General features: G+C 39.0%; 1 protein-coding gene across 1 annotated transcript; it reads left to right on the top strand.

Annotated features, from left to right (window-relative positions):
* Positions 1–9,738: 9,738 nt before the first annotated feature.
* On the top strand, positions 9,739–16,692 carry LOC144539362 (uncharacterized). Its single transcript, XM_078283804.1, has 5 exons — positions 9,739–9,744; positions 12,662–12,784; positions 13,412–13,504; positions 14,898–14,938; positions 15,527–16,692. The coding sequence occupies exons 3-5, from the start codon at positions 13,429–13,431 to the stop codon at positions 15,815–15,817; spliced, it is 408 nt and encodes a 135-aa protein (XP_078139930.1). The 5' UTR covers positions 9,739–9,744; positions 12,662–12,784; positions 13,412–13,428; the 3' UTR covers positions 15,818–16,692.
* The last annotated feature ends 1,624 nt before the right edge of the window (positions 16,693–18,316 follow it).

The raw sequence follows: 18,316 nt of genomic DNA, 5'->3' as shown, positions 1-18,316 counted from the left end.
TATTACAGTCTTAAGCTCTGTTTACATGGTAATAATCACAATACACTTATTCATTTATACAGGGATATTTGTAGGTGGGATATAAAAATGCCAAAAACTGCTTATCCTGAATCGGATCATAGCTGTGATATAATGAATACCTTAAAGATCTCTGTAGGGAAATCCTCTTTTCACTGCACAGGGAGGTCAAAGGTCAGGGTCACCACAGCAACAGCACTTCTATACCCACTATACCACTATCTGGAATACTGGAAAACTGGAAAACACAGTCACTATATGGTGTTCAGCGGGTCCAGGATGTGTAATAATCTGCGTCCCTGTCAACGGAACAGCGCTGTGAAGGACGAGGTCACGACCCGCCTCACACTTTGTAATTCTCAACACCTGCGAAAACACACGCTGGGACGCAACCTGAGAGGCCTGCACTCATTCACAAAAACAGAGTCTCACATGTAGAGACTGAGTGGGTGGATGGATGGATGGATGGATGGACTTGAAGGAATGAAAACTGCAGCAGGTCCAAGCGAGGAGATGAACTGTTCATTTTAAGCAAACTCTAAAACCACCATAGAAACACACAGCCGGCCGTAGGATTACTGATCAAGCCATGAAATGCTCACACCTTCTGTTTTCTAAAATAACTCTTAGCTTTAATCGATGAGATTTGTAGGATTTAAGACAGCCTGGTCTCCTGAAATTTCAGGAAATTAGCACAGTGTCCTATAGTGGAGGTAAGGGGGTTTATGGGGGTTTACATTTACTTTCAACTGACAACCTGGGTTGTCCCAACTTGTGAAGAAGTTTGCTACTTATTTTTCGCGAAGGTTTTTCTTATTAAACCATGACCAAAACCATACCTTAACCTTAACCTTAACCAAATTGTGTCAGTTGCCTAACCTTAACCAAAGTTTTAGCTGCTTAAACCGAACTGTAACCTTATGCTAACCTTAACCAAAGTTGTTTTATTTGCCTAAACCTAACCAGTCGCTAACCTTTTCATATGACAAACAAGTGAAAATTTCGGTATCCTGAAATTTCATGAAATCAGCAGGATGTCTTAGTTGCCTAACCATAACCCCAACCTTAATCAAAGTTGTTTTAGTTGCCTAAACTTAAATGATAGCTAACCTTTTCATGTGACAAACACGTGAAAATATCGTATCCTATTCCTGTTATTGTCACATAATCCTTTCATGGTGGAGGAACGTAATCGTCAATTGTGTGTTTGAGTTTGTGCTCATTTCACAAAATGTTTCGCGATTGTGTTCGATTTACACCAATGTGAGTCTTGGAAACTCAGAGACTGGAATTAGAAAGAGATATAGAGTCGTTTAACATTGTGATTTTGTGTGGTATAGAATCAGAATGGGCCTTTGGGTTAAAACAGAATGAAGAAGCATTAATCCAGACAGAGTCTCGCAGCGTCGGTCGTTGTGTTGTTTGACTGGTGTCTTGGAAAGTGAAAAACGAGATATATCACTGACAGAAATCGGTTATTTGGGTTTACTTGGAACAAAGAAGCATTTACTCCAGAGTCCTGAAACCTATAGGCTGTGGAAAAGCGATATGGTTTGATATTTTGCAGTATAAAATACCAAAGGGCAAAGTCAGGACAGAAGTATTGACGCATGCAGAGTGCTGAAGCTGGAATAGAACGATTATACAGATTGTTTTCCATATAAGTGTCAGAATGGCCCTATGGGTTAAACCAGCGCAGCAAAGTTTTGACCAAAATTGGGTACCGGTGTTTTTTTGTATCACTGACTCTGAGGTTGAGTTTCACAGTATCAGATGGGCTGGAAGCATTAGGACATTAGAGTAAATTCTATCTAGCGAGCCCAGTTCCAATGTTTGTCTAAGTTATGTATTTATCTTGAAGATTACAAATGCTTTTCCTAGACTTTTATTATGTTCGATCAGTCATGTTTGTTGAGGTTTTCTGACTTTGAGAAAAAGATTAAAAAAGATTAAAGACATTATCTATCATTTCGCATGAAATGTCTCAAAGATGAACTGAGCAGCACTCTAAACGGCTGAGCGCTTCATTCTGCCGACTGCAGATATTTGGCTCAGAGCGGAGCCTTCTATCTTAAAGAGTTGTGACATTAGAAGGTGTTTTGATCTTTTTTAAGCTCCAGTGATTGCGTCATTACTTCTAGGAAATCTTTTGGGGAAGTAACAGTGGCCAAACCTCAGCTTACTGGCTACGGTTTATCTGTGTAGTTTCATTTCAGAATGAGACATTATCATTATATCATCAAATTATGATACTTTTTAAAGAATAGCAGGTAGTTTAGGTCCTTGGTTCACAAAATAACAATGCTTTTACAGACATTGATTTTAGAGATATTGAATGTACTTGAATGATGATAATTTCATCCAAAGTGAATATATAGTGTTTTGGAAATGAATTTGTTGCCTGGCAACATGCTTATTGAACACTCATTCAAGGAAGACATTAAAGGGAAAGTTTCCCTAAAACACTGCTAGAACACATGTATTGGCGTTGTACTTTGCATTTCTGGGGCCACTTTGGAGTTTGGTGGAGTATTTTTTATTATTCCCGTGGATAACTGGTCAAACGTAGACGACGTGACGCCACATCAAGATATTTCCAGCAGCTACAATGGAGTTTGATATCAGAAAATGTTTCAGGATGTAAAACATCAGCGGTAAACGTCAGGTTTTGGTGTCAGTCCCTCAGAATCAAAGAGCGAGGGCTTCTTTCTAGAGCCGCCATTTTGCACCAAGAGACGTTCAACAATCATACAGGGAGAAATCCATCGTAGAAGAGGAGAGAGACCAATTTCTCCACCCACGGGAGCAGGAGATAGACCAGAATGCAATGCAGCATCAAGACAGGTTGGGTTTGGAGTGCGGGGCGCGGCTGCAATCATAGACACCTTTAACCAGGAGCTGATTGATCACACTTTCAAGCTATTTATATGTCTATGTACCCCCACCTTTGATTGAAAGCAACAAGTGCAGGCACGTTCTCTGGTGGTATAGAGGAGACAGGTTGAGGGGAAGTGGGTACATCAAAAAAGTAAATTACAACACTTCATCACTGAATAACTGGAATGTACTGAACATCACAGATTGATGAAATCTAACAGTGTGAGAGGATCTAAGGAGGGATTTGTCCTTTAAGCACTAAAGCACTTGCTGAAAAGCTCTTCTACACATACCAGCCTACATATACAGCTCTAGCTAAAATATGAAATAAAGAATTAATGGCGAGGTTTAGGTCAGACAATTTCTGTGTTTCTTGAAGAGATTATCTGTTTTATTTAATCAAAACGTCTTGTAGTTTATGTACAGAAGTGTGTAAACGAGTCTCCTCATCAAGTGTTTCTGGCAAAGGAATGGAGAGGAGACAGGAATGCTTTCACAGAGGGAGTAAAAACACATCATTACCTTCAGAAAAAAACAGGGATATTGTTGTATCTCCAAAAAGGCCTCAACTTTTCAGAGATTTCTAAAGCGTGGCATAAACGGAGGAAGATTTCCCACCATTAGCGATGATTGTGTTTATATTGTGTTATCTTCTTCATTCTGTCTGTATCACAAGAGTAATTCAAACCTGATAAGAGCGGCTATGAAGATTAACAGCGTCGGTTAGTGAATTAATGAAAACAGAAACCTGGATCACTGTATTCATGTAAAAAGGTTTCTACAAAGTGAGCTTATCAAATACAGGTTTGATAAGGATCAACGAAGGACTACTTTTGTGAAAGGATGTGTCACATTATCAGCCAATTAGAAGGTAATTGTTCTTGTTGTGGGCCAATCAGTGGGTGGGTTTAGAGCAGTGGGCGGGATAAATGTGTTTGACAGTTACACAGTGGAATCTGCAGGAGGTGGTCCTGTAGCCAACGGCACTGACAGGCTTTTAAATCCCTAAGTAAACAGACTGGAACTCCCCTAACTGCAGGGTAACATCAGCCCTCATCCATCAACCCTCACAGTAAAGTGCTTACATTCTCCAACACACCAGGCCCAGGAAAATAATGGCCTACTTTTTTGATACCATTACATTTTTTTTGTACCTGTCCAATAGTGTCAATTTTGGCAAAGGTTTGCACAGGAAGAAGCAAAGAGCGAATGCTTGATGCATATTATTTGAGGATAAGCCATATATCCCTTTTGTAAAAACACTTCTTCACCTGAAGGTCATCCTTCCAAGTCTTTAAAATCAAGAGAAACCAGACAGTCAGTGACAACGTTTACATGGACAGCATTAATCCGATATGAACTCGATTAAGACAATAGTCAGAATAAGAAATTGACATGTAAACAGCATTTTCTCATTACCTTAACATGTGGAGTATTCTGATTTTAGTCTGATTATCGAAGGGCATTTTATTTTTTTTAGACTGTAAACATCTTAATCCAACTAGGACTCTAACGGAGGATTCAATCTGAACGCTTGACGACGCTCGCTCTGCCTTCCAGCAGTTGTGAATTTGTTTCCAGAGGAAAAAGATAAATGACAGCAGAAAAAATAAGTCCCAACAATGTTGGGGTGAGGCTGAAACTGTCACCATGCTCAGGATTTTGTCTATTTGCACCTTCAATAACCGTCACCGTCTTAAACAGTCCGTGACTCCAGTGATTCTCCTTTGTTCTGTTAATCAGAGTTTAGCATGTAAACAGGAACATGAATGGAATAGTTCTATAAGCAACACATGTAAACAGCTTAATATATTATTATTATTTAGAATAAGGCCAATAGTCAGATTATTGCTGTCCAACGTCCTCCTAGGATTTAAATGACCAACTCTCCTTCAAAAAATACTACGGTTTGCTTTAATTTTGCACTATCAAATAGTTTCAGGAGTAGGAGGTCACTTTCTTCAAATGGTGGATATCTTGTTTTGGAATGAAACTGCATTTACTCAAGTTCCTGTCATATTAGATAAAAGATACCATTTTAACATTAAAACCAAAAATGACTACAAAATGGTCTACAAAAAATATTGAACAAACCCCAAACAAACTATCGCTCATCTTTTCACAAAGTGCAAACTAGTAGAGACTTTAGTTTTTAATGAGTTGTCTCTTCAAATGTTCTTCTCACCAGCAGGTCCTTAATATTAAATCAAAGCCAGAGTCTTTAGAAACAGCAACCAGCTGTGTGTGTGTGTGTGTGTGTGTGTGTGTGTGTGCGTGTGCATGCGTGTGTGTGTGTGCGCGTAAATCCACGCATCCACTTGCCTGTGTACGCATGTACTCTGTTCTAGCTAAAGAGCCCTAACCGTATAAAATCTCTATCTTATCTGTGTTTTCTTTCCAGATCGGCTGGCAGCCGCACTGATCGCAAAACACACTCATAAACCATCAACACACACTCAAGCATTGTTCCATGTTTCACTTGGAGCGGATGACGTTCGTTATCAAGCTCCAAACCCACGGCATCGGCCAAAAACCATTAGCGTTTTGTGAAATAAGACGGGTGTCCCTCCCAATACAACACTGCCAAGATACCCAGAGAGGATTGTCAGGAAAAATGATCTGTGTTATTAGTTGTGAAAGACGGCTTTAAATTGCGGGTTTCAACACAATCAACACAATCTGATCGAGTGTGCTGGGGTCAATGTGAGGGCTTTCTGTTAGCCGCACACTGCAGGATGCTCCCTTAATGGTTTCTCAAATTTTTTATTATTATTATTAACTTGTATTTATCCAGGGAAAGACAGCTGAGCATGCTTGCGCTTTTTCAGCAACGCCCTGCTTCAGATTCACACATTTGCACCTAGGATCTGTCCCATCAGGGTCGGGGCCATTCATGAATTTAGTTAAGAATGCATGGCGCATTTCAATTCAGTTCCTGGATTGGAGTGTGAGTGTGAATGTCACCCAGCTGTAAGGAAACAGAACTGGAATTGAATTGGAATGACAGTAAACAGAATAGAATTCCATTAAATTCCATGAAATTCCACAGAGAGTTTGTCTCGACTTGCTAAACATTATAAATCAAAACATTATGAATCAAATAAAACACAGTTCAACAAATCAAAAACATTCAATCATAATGTATGGATTATGATTACATGTTCTGCATCAAATACCAGCTGGAAGGTTCCTTTAACATTTTATGATATTCAGTATTGATAATATATAACACTATGTGTAATCTCAGGTATGTGGTAACAACAATGCACTGTCATTAGTATCATCATTATTAAAGTAATAGTCATCGTCATCATTGTCGTCACTTATGACATTCCTAACTGCCACTGTTGATTTTCCTTCCTCTGGTTTACACAGATTGATATCTGCTGCCTTGAACAGTGAATTAAACATGAAGCAGTGTTGTTTGAGTGTAACACCGAGTCCTGGCACACCGTTGCTTCACACACACACACACACACACACACACACACACACACACACATCCAGAGGAAGAGAGACGCTGCCCGCTAGTTGTTGGAAGATCATATTGTTGTTAGAAGAAATTTCCCTAATTTCCCCTTTTGGATGTTTCTATCTATCAGTTTAATCCCCTCAATCACCCAGTTTGCTGTGAGAAGCTGTGCAGAAACACAACCTATCCCCTAGTCATCATTCATTTATTCTATTTTCAGCAAGAAAAAGGAAATACTGATGAGCCTGCATCCATTTGTGAAGAGGAGATACTGGGTTTCTTGCATGTAAACGCTGACAATGATTCATTTCTATCTAATTTATAATTGTTGTGTGTTTCTGTCAGTGTCTTTCCTATCCAAAAGGGGATTTTGCTTTCTCTCTCTAACCCTTACCTCTTTACGGTGTGATGCCCAGCATACAGAAGCAAGGTAAAAAGAGGAAGGAGGTATGATTAAGACAGAGATTGAAAGAAGAAAGAAAGAAAGAGGGCAGACAGAAAGAGGGGGGGAGGGATTAGTTTCTAGATCATCTAAAGCATAAAATCAGGAAATACAGCTGTGCAGACAGTAGAGAGCAACCAACTGGAGAGAACTGAAGCAACCAGCTGGAACAGAGTTCAGTAATCTGACTGAAGATCTCAGCATCCAAGACAACAAGATGAGGAACCTTCTCATACTCATGCTCTCATTGATGGCAGGTAAAAAGATTATTACAGCCCAATTACTTATATCAGAAATTAATCTGATCATTATTACTGTCCTACCTCATCCACATCCCCTTGTCTAGTTTGGGTCTACATTCATTTGTGTTAGTTTAACATAACATACAGTAGGCTATGTGTAGCACTCTCACAGCAAAGTACAATACTGTAGCTCTAACCAACATAGATGAAAACTTAAAGTAATAATCTGCAACATTTTCATAGAAATAAATGTATTTTTTGCTACTTTTTTTTTTACTACAAGCACAGGGTGAGAACAGAAGAGTTACACTGTTTTGCTTAAATCAGATGAGCCTCTCACAGATGAAAAGATACTGGTCTGAATGTGAGACACTCTCAATGAGTCCAAAGAAGCAGTCTAGTCAAGATGGAAGTGGTCACAACTGAGAACTGCTAATAATGGAATAACCGTGGAGACTGCATTTTTGGTGTAACGTAGTTTGTTGACCGTTCAGAAACAGCAGTGATAGTACAGCGCCGAGAATTTTTTGTGTTGGCCATGAAAATCAGGGTCTTTTCTGGTTGTCTGTTCAGCCATGGTGGCTATCGCTGCTCATGCTAACTACCCAGTTCTTCTTCTTCTGTTGATTCCAAACAAACCGCTGCTGCTGCTGCTGGAAATGTTAAGAACAGCAAATGTAAAAGCTTTCATGAACTGCATATAGGTTTTGTTTGTAATAAACAGAAGAAGAAGAACTGGGTAGTTAGCATGAGCAGTGATAGCCACCATGGACAAAGACAGAGAAAAGAGAAACTCAAACTGCATCAACAGAAAATCCAAGCTCCGCCCACACTGTTTGATTGACAGGTGATCTCTGGGAAGTGCAGTGAAGAAACACCGCAGTGATGAGGCCCATCCTCATACTGTCTGCTGCCTGTCAGAAAGTCCATGATCCATTGATAGATCCAAAAAGTATATGATCAATTAATAGGTCCAAAAACTGCATGATTCATTGATAGATCCAGAAAATATATGATCCATTGATAGATCCATAAAGTCTGTGATTAATTGATATATCCATAAAGTCTATGATCCATTGATAGATACAGAAGATCTATGATCCATTGATAGATACAGAAAGTCTATGATCCATTGATAGATACAGAAGATCTATGATCCATTGATAGATACAGAAAGTCTATGATCCATTGATAGATACAGAAGATCTATGATCCATTGATAGATACAGAAAGTCTATGATCCATTGATAGATACAGAAGAAATATGATCCATTGATAGATACAGAAGAAATATGTTTCATCAATAGAGTGCTAATTCAGAGCCTTGCAGCAGTTCTGGGATGATTTAGTATTTTATCACAATCTGCACTCAGATCCATGTCTTTTCTCTTTGACTGACTGACAGGCTGTGAGGAGTCGTTCAGTGAAGTGAAGGGGTGCCGAGGAGGATGGGTCACTTTCAACTGCACAAATGCCGGAGAAAATCAAATCACTGAAAATAATAATAATAATGTAGAATTTTGCAAAAAAGACAAAGCTCTCTGCAAAACCGTAGTCAGTACTATGAAGAACAATAGGTGGGAAAACAGAGACAAATTTTCTCTGTTCCATGATACTGAAGCGAAAAACCTCACGGTGGCCATCAAAGACCTTGAACCAGGTGATGAAGGGACCTACGAATGTAAATCAGGAGGGAAACGATTTACCACTGTGAAACTGGACATAGAAGATGGTAAGAGACATTCACTTTTTAGTCCAAGTCCATTCATGATCCACTCTTACTGAGCTGCATCAGTGACAGAGTGAAGATGTTATTTGTTTTTTGTTTTTTGTTTTTATTTGTATTTTTTTGGAAACACTTTACGTTGCAGTGTCCTTGTTCCAGTGTATAATCTATGTATTATCTTATGGAAAAGTGTTGTATGTACACAATGAAAATCTCTGTAAGATATACACGTATAGAATGTAGAAACACATTTTAAGTTATAAAATACTTAGCCTCTTAATGTGCAATGAGAGATTGATTTTATATCAGCATCATGCCTAGCCCACATAGGTTTACAGGACACATCCATACATCACATTATAGTTTGTTTATAACAAATATATTCATTAACTCAGGTATCATACAAGCAAAGTATGTTGCTATTTTCCCCAAATTTTTCCCAAATCATACATTGACATTTATTCGCAGGCTTTACACATAGTATTCCATCTACAGTATAATCCACCTTTTCTGAACTATATGTCAAGTCATGAGTAATTTTGCTATAAAGCACACATTATATATTATGTAGATATTCATTATGTGTTAACACAGTATTAGAATGTGGTTACAATACTTTACACTACTTCGTTCTGCTTTTCTTTTGGATTTACAGCAGACGATGGCTGCCAAGACCAAATCAATCCAACTGCCCATACAGGAGATGCAACCACCATCACATGTAATCCAAAAGACGACTTTAAGTCCAATGTCAGGTTTGTCTGTAAACACACCAGTAGATCTATCTGTGAGGAAATTCCAAAGTCAGACGGGAGAGTCTCTCTATCAGAGAACAGCAGTGCCTTCAGCCTGTCCATCAGTAGCTTGACCCTTAAAGACTCTGGTTTCTACGGCTGTGGAGTGGAGAAAGTCTCAGCTGGACAACGTTACCGTACTATGTTCAGAAGAGTCAACCTGCAAGTTAATGGTGAGTAACACACACATGCAAATATTTAGGTTTTAGGATTAGTTTATTTACACAAACATATGATTAGTGTTCGACTAATATGGGTTGTTGCAGGCCAGCACCAATAATAATATTTTTAGACTGAAGCCACTGACACTTTGTAACTATATTCAAGATCTGTAAACAAGACCATTTTCATGCCAAAAAATTACAAGTTTTCAGTGTTTCCCCCAGAACTTTACTCAGAGTGGAAAAGCCAGCATTTAGACCACAGAGGACACTAAAACTCTCCACTGAAACAGATTGAATTCTTTTAGGGTTAGCAGCTTGAAGGCAGGGTGACCCACTGCACCTATTCAATGGTACATGAAACTTTAAATGAATAATTAATTTACAAAAACAACATGTTTGGACAATTAAATTAATAAATAAATTGTGCAAAGAAAATAAAAAAGAATTGCAGGTTTTACAGACTGTTTCTATGTAGCTGTGGTCATGGAGCAAACTCCATCAGCAGTGATTGGCCAATATCTGATATTTAATAAATGCCACTATCGGCCTGATAAATCAGCACACTGATATATAGTGATCTAATCCTACTGTACATGCAAATGATGACAAGTGAAAAAGAAGGAAACCAAACAAAGAAAACAAAGAACCCTCCCAAAGGGTTTTTAAAAACATCTCACTCCCCAAAAAGACAAGATATTTCAACTTTCATGATAACAGCACCAAATCATCCTGCATAATTATTTAATCAGTATAATGCTGTTGTTATATGAAAACACACATTTCTCATTGACAGCCATGTAGTTTTGAAAGTGTACAAAGGGGTTTTAACAGGTTTGAAGGGCCTAAGGGTCATAAAACCCCCTTAGCACATCTATCTATCTATCTATCTATCTATCTATCTACAGGTATTATAACCTTTAAAAAATTGTTACACGTCGGACAGGATGACACATAACACACTGGTGTAAATATTCAAATGCTCGGGGAGAGAAGTACATCTGTAACGGAGAAGATCCATCCAGATGTCAATGTCTAGTAAACACCACACATTAAACCACCAAGTTATGAGTCATCTTATGAACTTCACTTACCAAATAGTTGTGTTTTGAGGGGAGAATCATTTGTGTTTTTGAATTACTGACTGATGGATATTTACAGCAGCAGGGATGAAACCCTTCATATGTATGGAAGTAAATAACATTGTGTGTAATTATATAGCGACTGAAGCGCGCTAAAAACCTCCAAAATTATCAAGTCAGAAAAAATACATTTACATTCAACTTCACAACCCAGGTTCAATTCCCAACTGATCAACCATGACCAACACCTTCACCCTAACCTTAACCGAACTGTTTGACTTGACTCAACTTAATCATCACCTAACCTTTTCATGTAGGAGTAAAAATGGAGTGTCCAGTTCATGCTATTGTCATGTTCCTTTCATGGTAGAACGTAATCTTCACATTAATAATGTCCATAACACTTCATCTGCATTTCAGAGTTTGTGCTCATTTTACCGAATATTGTGAGACTGTGTTGCCTCAAATACAGAAGATCCAGTGTGCTATCAGTGTAAATGTCAACCAAGGACTTCAGTCAGTTGCTAGTTATTAAAAAAGTCCCATAATCAGTTTTAATTTTGTGCAATCAGCTATTTTGTAAGAGTAGGTGTCAGTTTTTTTAAATGGCGGATATGTTTTAATGGAAGGAAGATGTTCATTTCTCTAAAGTATGCCACCGCAAATTCCTGTTTCCAATCCTGTGCAAACAAAACCAGCTTGTGGTTTCACCGGTCGGTTCTGCTTTGCCCGCTCTCTCACACTGAACACACGACATCTGGGGTTGTTGCTATCTTTACTTCTGTCTTCCTCCTGACTGCTTCACTGCTGCGCTGCGGTGACGTGATCCTGGGTTTGTGTTCGCATCATGCCCTGTCAAAACCCTTTACCACAGAGCTATTTTAAAAATCCATAGTCAAAAACATATTTAACATAACCACCCATACTCACTCAGCAGTAGTGTGTCACTGCTGTGTCCGAAAAATGACACAACTGGGGAAATTAATAAAAAATAAAATCAAGGAGTTTAGTCCAATCTATAATAAAATAAAAGGAAAAGAGTGGTGTGCATGTAGATTAACTATACTGGAGATAGATCCTAATATTTTTGTATTAAATCTCACTGCAAGAAACTTTCCTGTTGTCTTTTAATTTCGAAAACATGAAGGAGGATGTTGGTGAGTGATGAAAGAAGGTGTCAAAGGTGTTAAAAGGAGCTTAGCACATCGCAAGAGGAGGAGAAAAAAATGTTATTGAAGAACTTGGGTCCATTGTGTGTGTTTGTGTGTGTGTGTGTGTGTGTGTGTGTGTGTGTGTGTGTGTGAGAGAGAAATGAAACGTTTTTCTTTACCTTTCACTTGGTTGATCCGGTCTGTGTGTAACTTCCTGCAACAACTCAACTCTTGCGAGACTTGAGCGAGACTTGGTTACAGACAGACCGGATCAAGCGAAAGGTAAAGAAAAACGTTTCATTTCTCTGTAGGGTCCTTTCCATAATGTTGTCAGACACTTATAATAACAATCTGAGCCTGTCAGTGGCAAAAACAAGCACTTTTAGTGGACGTACATTGACGGTGCGATTTGCCCCGTCGGATTACATTGCAGCTCGTTTCGCGGCTGCCGGCTGAAGCGATCTCGCTCAATACTGGACCAATTTCAAAAATTGTTGTCCCCTTTAGTCACTTAGACACAAAAAGTTGGGAAAATAGGGTCCAGGTTGAAAAATACCGAAGTTACCCTTTAAATTTACATTTATGCTATCAATTCTCTACCAATATGTTTTCTCCGTTGCTATCTTATTTTGGAATTGAACTTTAATTGTTACCCACGTGCACAACTCACATGCAGTTTTGACTGTTTGCTTTCAGTACGACCAACCAAACCAACTACACCAATCACATCAACAACCCGCTCTCTAACCTCATCACCATCCATCACAGTCCCAGCTGCTACATCTCCAGTGTCTTCAACCAATCAAGATTACAGTTCTGGTAAGAAAGAGTGTTTGCTAGCTAAATCCACTGCAGCCACTGAAATGTACTTCAAGGTTGCTATCTTGCAAAAGTAGACATTTTCCCAATATTTTATTATTATTATTATTTTTTTTTACCAGTTTTGAGTTATGGGCTCTCAAGGAAAATTCAGTCCTATGACTTTGTGATGCGTTCCCCAATAGAGGCTTTGCAGTTTTGTCCCAAATCTGCAAGCGATACACATCTGGTGCCATCATGGAGGTCCATGGGAGAATTGGTTGTGTGCAAATAATGTCTAAATGTGTAACAACCGGTCTACAGAAAGAGTGATACCTGAAAAACATTCTTGTGGTGTGGCTGTAGACCATTCAGCACTGTTATAAGTTAAAGTGAATAGTGTGATAAGGTGGATTTGTTTCCAAATGTAGGTTACTGTGACACAGTAAACTGTCTTGTCTTTAGCCCTAGTCTATACTCCAAAACACTCTGAGTTGTAGCTTGAGAAGAGTCAGCTCAGTTAACCTGAACAAACTGTTCAGGTCTGTGTCATGGCAAATAAATGCCATGACACAGACAGTTGTGGGTGTGTTGATGGTGGCTTTAATGATGCCGGACGTCCTTGTGTTGTGTGGTTTCGTCTTGCAGACAACTCCCTGGCAACTATGATCATTATTGTGGTTGTCTGTGTGGCGGTGCTGCTGCTGCTGCTTCTGCTTACTCTGGTCCTCGTCTGCAAACGTAAGAGATTTCATCATCAGTTTGACCAATATGAAATCCGCCCACTCACACACATGCATGCATACACACAAAAACACACACACACACACACACTTCTTTTGTCATACTCCTTATAGGGATGTCATTTCTAAAAATGCCATAGATGAATGCAGTCATTATGTCATGTCGTCTCTTTTTATCTGGGAGTGGGCAGGCTGGGAGGAGTGATTCAGAAAAAAAAGCCCAAAAAAGTAAAAATAAGTTTACAGCTGAGTAGTATTTTTCATTCCTGCATTTCCTGCAAGTTAGGTGTGACCAAGTCAGCTTTGCTCGAGTCCCAAGTCTCAAGTCTTGAAGCACAAGTCTCAAGTCTAAATGTAGAACACCAAGCCAAGAGCCCAGTATCAATTTAATATCTTAAAGAAAACTAAATATCGAGGACTTTTCAATGCAATATGGTTTTAATAGGATAAAAACTTGGTAAGAGCATCATGAGTTTGATTTCTATAATCAGTTTCAACTTCAATAAATTCAATCATTCCATACAAATTCAGAAAACCTTTTCCACTCATCAAAGTACAAGTCAGAGTCAAGTCCCAAGTCACCAGAACCCAAGTCAAGTCAAGTCTCAAGTCTTCTCTTCATGCATCAAGTCAAGTGTCAATCAATTAAAATTGTGACTCAAGTCTAACTCGAGTCCAAGTCATGTGACTCGAGTCCCCACCAATGGTCCACAGACTACCTTGTTTCATGCCTGGAGGTGTTTGGGTAGCTTTCACTATTCCTGAAGTGTCCTAAATTACACCAAATAACACAAGTTCTTACTATTGGGGATGCAGAATGGTCACCGCTAAATAGTATCAAATGAAAGCAAACTGAAGGACCCAGTTTCAGCAACAGTGGCAACTCTATGAGATCCCTCCTGGTGGGTTGTAGGTGTTTGGTTGTGGATGGCTTGGATCAGCGGTTCTCAACCTTTTTGCCTTGTGGCCCCTAAAATGAAGCCATACTCAGGACCCAACATCACAAGCTGGGTCAGTTCAACACGTCAACAGTTCAACCAAAGAATTTGATTACCAAAGATTTCCCTTGTTTCATCTGATTAATTATCAGTATAGAAAAAAAGCAAGAATTAGATAAAAATCAGAAATAGATATGACGATAAATGTGTATAGTAGATCTGTGTATTTTTCCTATCCCATAAATCATCTTTCAACCCCTCAAAATTATTTTGTGACCCCCTGGGGGGGTCCAGACCCCCAGGCTGAGAACCACTGGGTTAGCTAGAGAGGCAGCTGTATTATAATTTGATGAAAGATTAATTAAATGAATCCACTCTCTTTCCTTCATTTTGTTGCATTTCTTTGGTTCCCTTCCCTCTCTCCCTCTCACTCTCGTGTGTTTTGCTCCCCAGGATTTGTGCCTTCAAAAAATACAGCTGTTGGGAACAGAGAGGTTAGTGTATGCTTTTCCATACGGAAATCTAATATATGAACATACTATATATATGCCCCTATACCAGAGAAATGTTGTCATATATGTTACATATATAGTCATATATGAACCAAACATATATACCCCCTCTGGATGTATGGTGATATATGTGCAGCCCATATATGTTCAACATATACAGTATATGTAACTTATATTGTACAGTCCAACAACTAATGTGTAATTTTCTCTACACAATTGTGTATGTGTGTTCATTGCTCGAATTGAGCAATAGTTAGATTAACCAGACAAACCCACATGATGCTAGATGCCCCAGTGTTTGGGTTACAGCATAATTTGCATATAAAATATTAAGATTGTCACGTAGTGCGTTGATATTGTCAGGTTTATGGGTTTAATTCCATGCTAAAATGTTTGCACTCGTGATACTTTGGGTTAAAATGTCCACCAAATATCAAGTCAGGTTTTATTTTACTGTACTGCATACTACAGTATACAGTAGGATTCGTATGGATAATGCCTACTGTTTGGATTGTATATGTACTTTGCACTAAACACTATTCACACTGTATCTTTCCTTCTTCCCTGCAGGGCCTTCATGTCTATGAAGAGATACAGGAGCGCCCCCAAAAGCCAGACTCAGGAACTGCGCTTCCTTCGATTTACGTCAACGCCAGCTTTCCCACAAACCCCTCTGCCTTGCCCCTCTACTCCACCGTCATCCTAACAAACGGCACGCCGACTCACAAAGCCAGCTCCCCTGCCTGTGAATATTCTGTTGTGAGGAGCAACCAAAGCCCCGCCTACTCCACTGTCAATCACCCATCCGGACCTTGTGAGGATCCTCTCTATTCGACAGTCAACAAGCCGCAGAAACTCTGAGCAAAGATTGACCTCATCCATTTCTGAACCTGAACCGAGCCTTGTCTTATGGCTGAGATTTCAATGGCCGTGCTGTTTTCATTTTTGATGGGATTTTTCTACTTCAAAACCAGCTCAGACTTGAGGAATTAAACAAAAAATCTGAGATGTTGTGTCTTGTTGGACTTCATTGTGAACAATTCTGAGCCAATTATAGTCCATAGTAAGCTGTGCCAGACACTTGGTCAATAAGTCAATAAAAGTCATAACTTACTTAACGCCTCTTTAACATAAAACCTCAAATCGAATCACATTTATACCTTATAGATACATTTCAAGAATAATAACTATGTTGATTACCTCACCGATTTGCACTTTTACCAGCATCTGATTTGCATTAGTGTGTGTTGAGTCTGGCACCATAATGTTTTCCTGCTCCATCAAGGCCGGGCTTCTGGACCCCTGATGCTGAGATATTGGGATACAGGTGTACTGTTTCATTTATGCAATATGTTTAAGATGTGTATTTGTTAACAATAATCATTACAAGATATGTTACATTTTTTTTTACTCAACACATTTGTAACAAATGTGTTGAGTAAAAAAAAACGTAACATATCTATGACAAAGGTACAAATGATTTGTACCTTTGTCATAGTTTATTCATTGCATGCTTTTTATCAACAATATGATATTAAAAAAGCACTGAATGCCACTGCTTTGTGAATGTTTATTTCTGAACCACTGCAAAAGGCACATTTCTGTTTGAGTATTTTTTTCTCTATTACATATTGGTTGTAGTGTGTGGCAGTAATCCTGTGATGTATCATCCTCCAACCTCGTCTTCTTTTTGATTTCGATGCTGCATGATGATAAGCATTGTTATCCAAGTGATTTTATGTCTAAACTGAACCAGCTCCACGATTCCTAAAAAAAAAATATATTTAAAGATTTTTCAATAAAGATATGATGGAAAAATGTAACAATGAAAATATGTTAATTCTAGTGTTACAACTCAAATCGAGGCTCACATGGCTCTTCTTAAAAATATTAAATTTCAATTTCACCTTGATTTTAGTTTCCAAATTGAGATGGAGGCATTCTTGAAACTCCAGCCTGAGATCGATATTATAAATTGGTGTCAATGACAAGGATCTGAAACTAGGCTGACCAGTAAAATATGAAAACAACCTGAAAACTCTTCTACTATCTGAAAAATCTGCTGCTGCTGCTTTCAGAAACATGGTTAAAGCCCCATCCTGTCAGACAGTCAGTGTGTCACTTCTCACTCTCGTGTGATATGAGACATGATAGTCTGTTCTGATAAGAAATGGTTAAAATTTACCACATTTCCATCATACTATAAAGCAAGGAATCTCTGTCTGTGTGTGTGTCCTTCACATATCACGAGAACCGTTCGTCCGATCTACTTCACATTTGGCGGGTGTATTGCTGGGGACCCAAGGACGTGCAGTGTCGGATTGGACACGCGACACGTTCAATATTAATAAACTTTGAATAAACAAGCGAACAGCGCTCTGTGCAGCAGCGGGGCTCAAAGCAAGCGACTGGAAGCGCAGTGTCGAGTGTGAAGTTGTTTGGATGAGCGGTTCTCGAGAAAGCTGCAAGCAGCAATACTGGAGGCCAAGCAATCGGCCCGTTCCGAACAGGCATGTTTTGAACGGGCACTGCACTAGTCTTTGTAAAAGGCAGATAACATTATTTCTGTTAGTGTTGTTGCCCTGAGAAGCAAAATAACATTCTATTTTATGACAAATTAGTTCCACAATGTACTTCTGTTGCAAGTTCCTGTGTGAAAAATCCATTACAGCTAGCACAGATAGACTGCCAGATACCATTAAGAAAAGGTTGGTTAGCTTGTACTTCATTTTGAATCCCCAACTGAATTAAACCCAATCTGTACTGGGAAGGACACAGAATGGCTGCAGAAGGCACTGTGACATCAACAAGGCTTCATTCATGTCTGGGAAACTGTCAAATCCTCATCTTCATCATTAACATCGTCTTTGGCGTCGTTATCATCAAATGTCTCTTTGGTGTGAAGTAAATTCACATACTAAAAAGCCCAATGTTGAATTTAAAGAGGAACTAAACCCCAAACCTGTGTAAAGACTGACATCTGAAGGTAAAAAGCATGCTCCCGAAGTGGCCATCTGCTATTGGCTGATTTTTGGTGCCAGGTGATGTCACCTTAGTACAACAGGTGGTGACATCACCTGGCACCAAAGATCAGCCAATAGCAGACGGCCACTTCGGTAGCATGCTTTTGACACAGATTTGTCAGGTTTTTCACAGATGTGAGTTTGGGGTTTAGTTACTCTTTAAGGACCTGAAACTCACAACTGCATTCTAAGGTTACGGTTTAAAGTTTATCTGCTGTAAAATGTACTGTTTTCCAAATGTAGCTGTAATTGCATCACAATTTTTAACTGCACTGTGTTATCATAAAAACACCCTGAATACTTTTATCTACTGTGCTTAAACCCAGTCTATAAAAAA

Source organism: Centroberyx gerrardi, chromosome 5 (genome assembly GCF_048128805.1).
Source record: "Centroberyx gerrardi isolate f3 chromosome 5, fCenGer3.hap1.cur.20231027, whole genome shotgun sequence".
Taxonomy (NCBI): Eukaryota; Metazoa; Chordata; class Actinopteri; order Beryciformes; family Berycidae; genus Centroberyx; species Centroberyx gerrardi.
The sequence above is the reverse complement of the archived record's forward strand: the minus strand, read 5'-3'. Positions and strand labels throughout refer to the sequence as shown.

Bases quoted from the DNA above. Each gene is read 5' to 3' on its own strand.
- LOC144539362 (XM_078283804.1), top strand. From the start codon at position 13,429: ATGATCATTATTGTGGTTGTCTGTGTGGCGGTGCTGCTGCTGCTGCTT. The intron at 13,505-14,897 runs GTAAGAGATTTC...TTTGCTCCCCAG, and splicing joins TCTGGTCCTCGTCTGCAAAC to GATTTGTGCCTTCAAAAAAT. The intron at 14,939-15,526 runs GTTAGTGTATGC...TCTTCCCTGCAG, and splicing joins CAGCTGTTGGGAACAGAGAG to GGCCTTCATGTCTATGAAGA.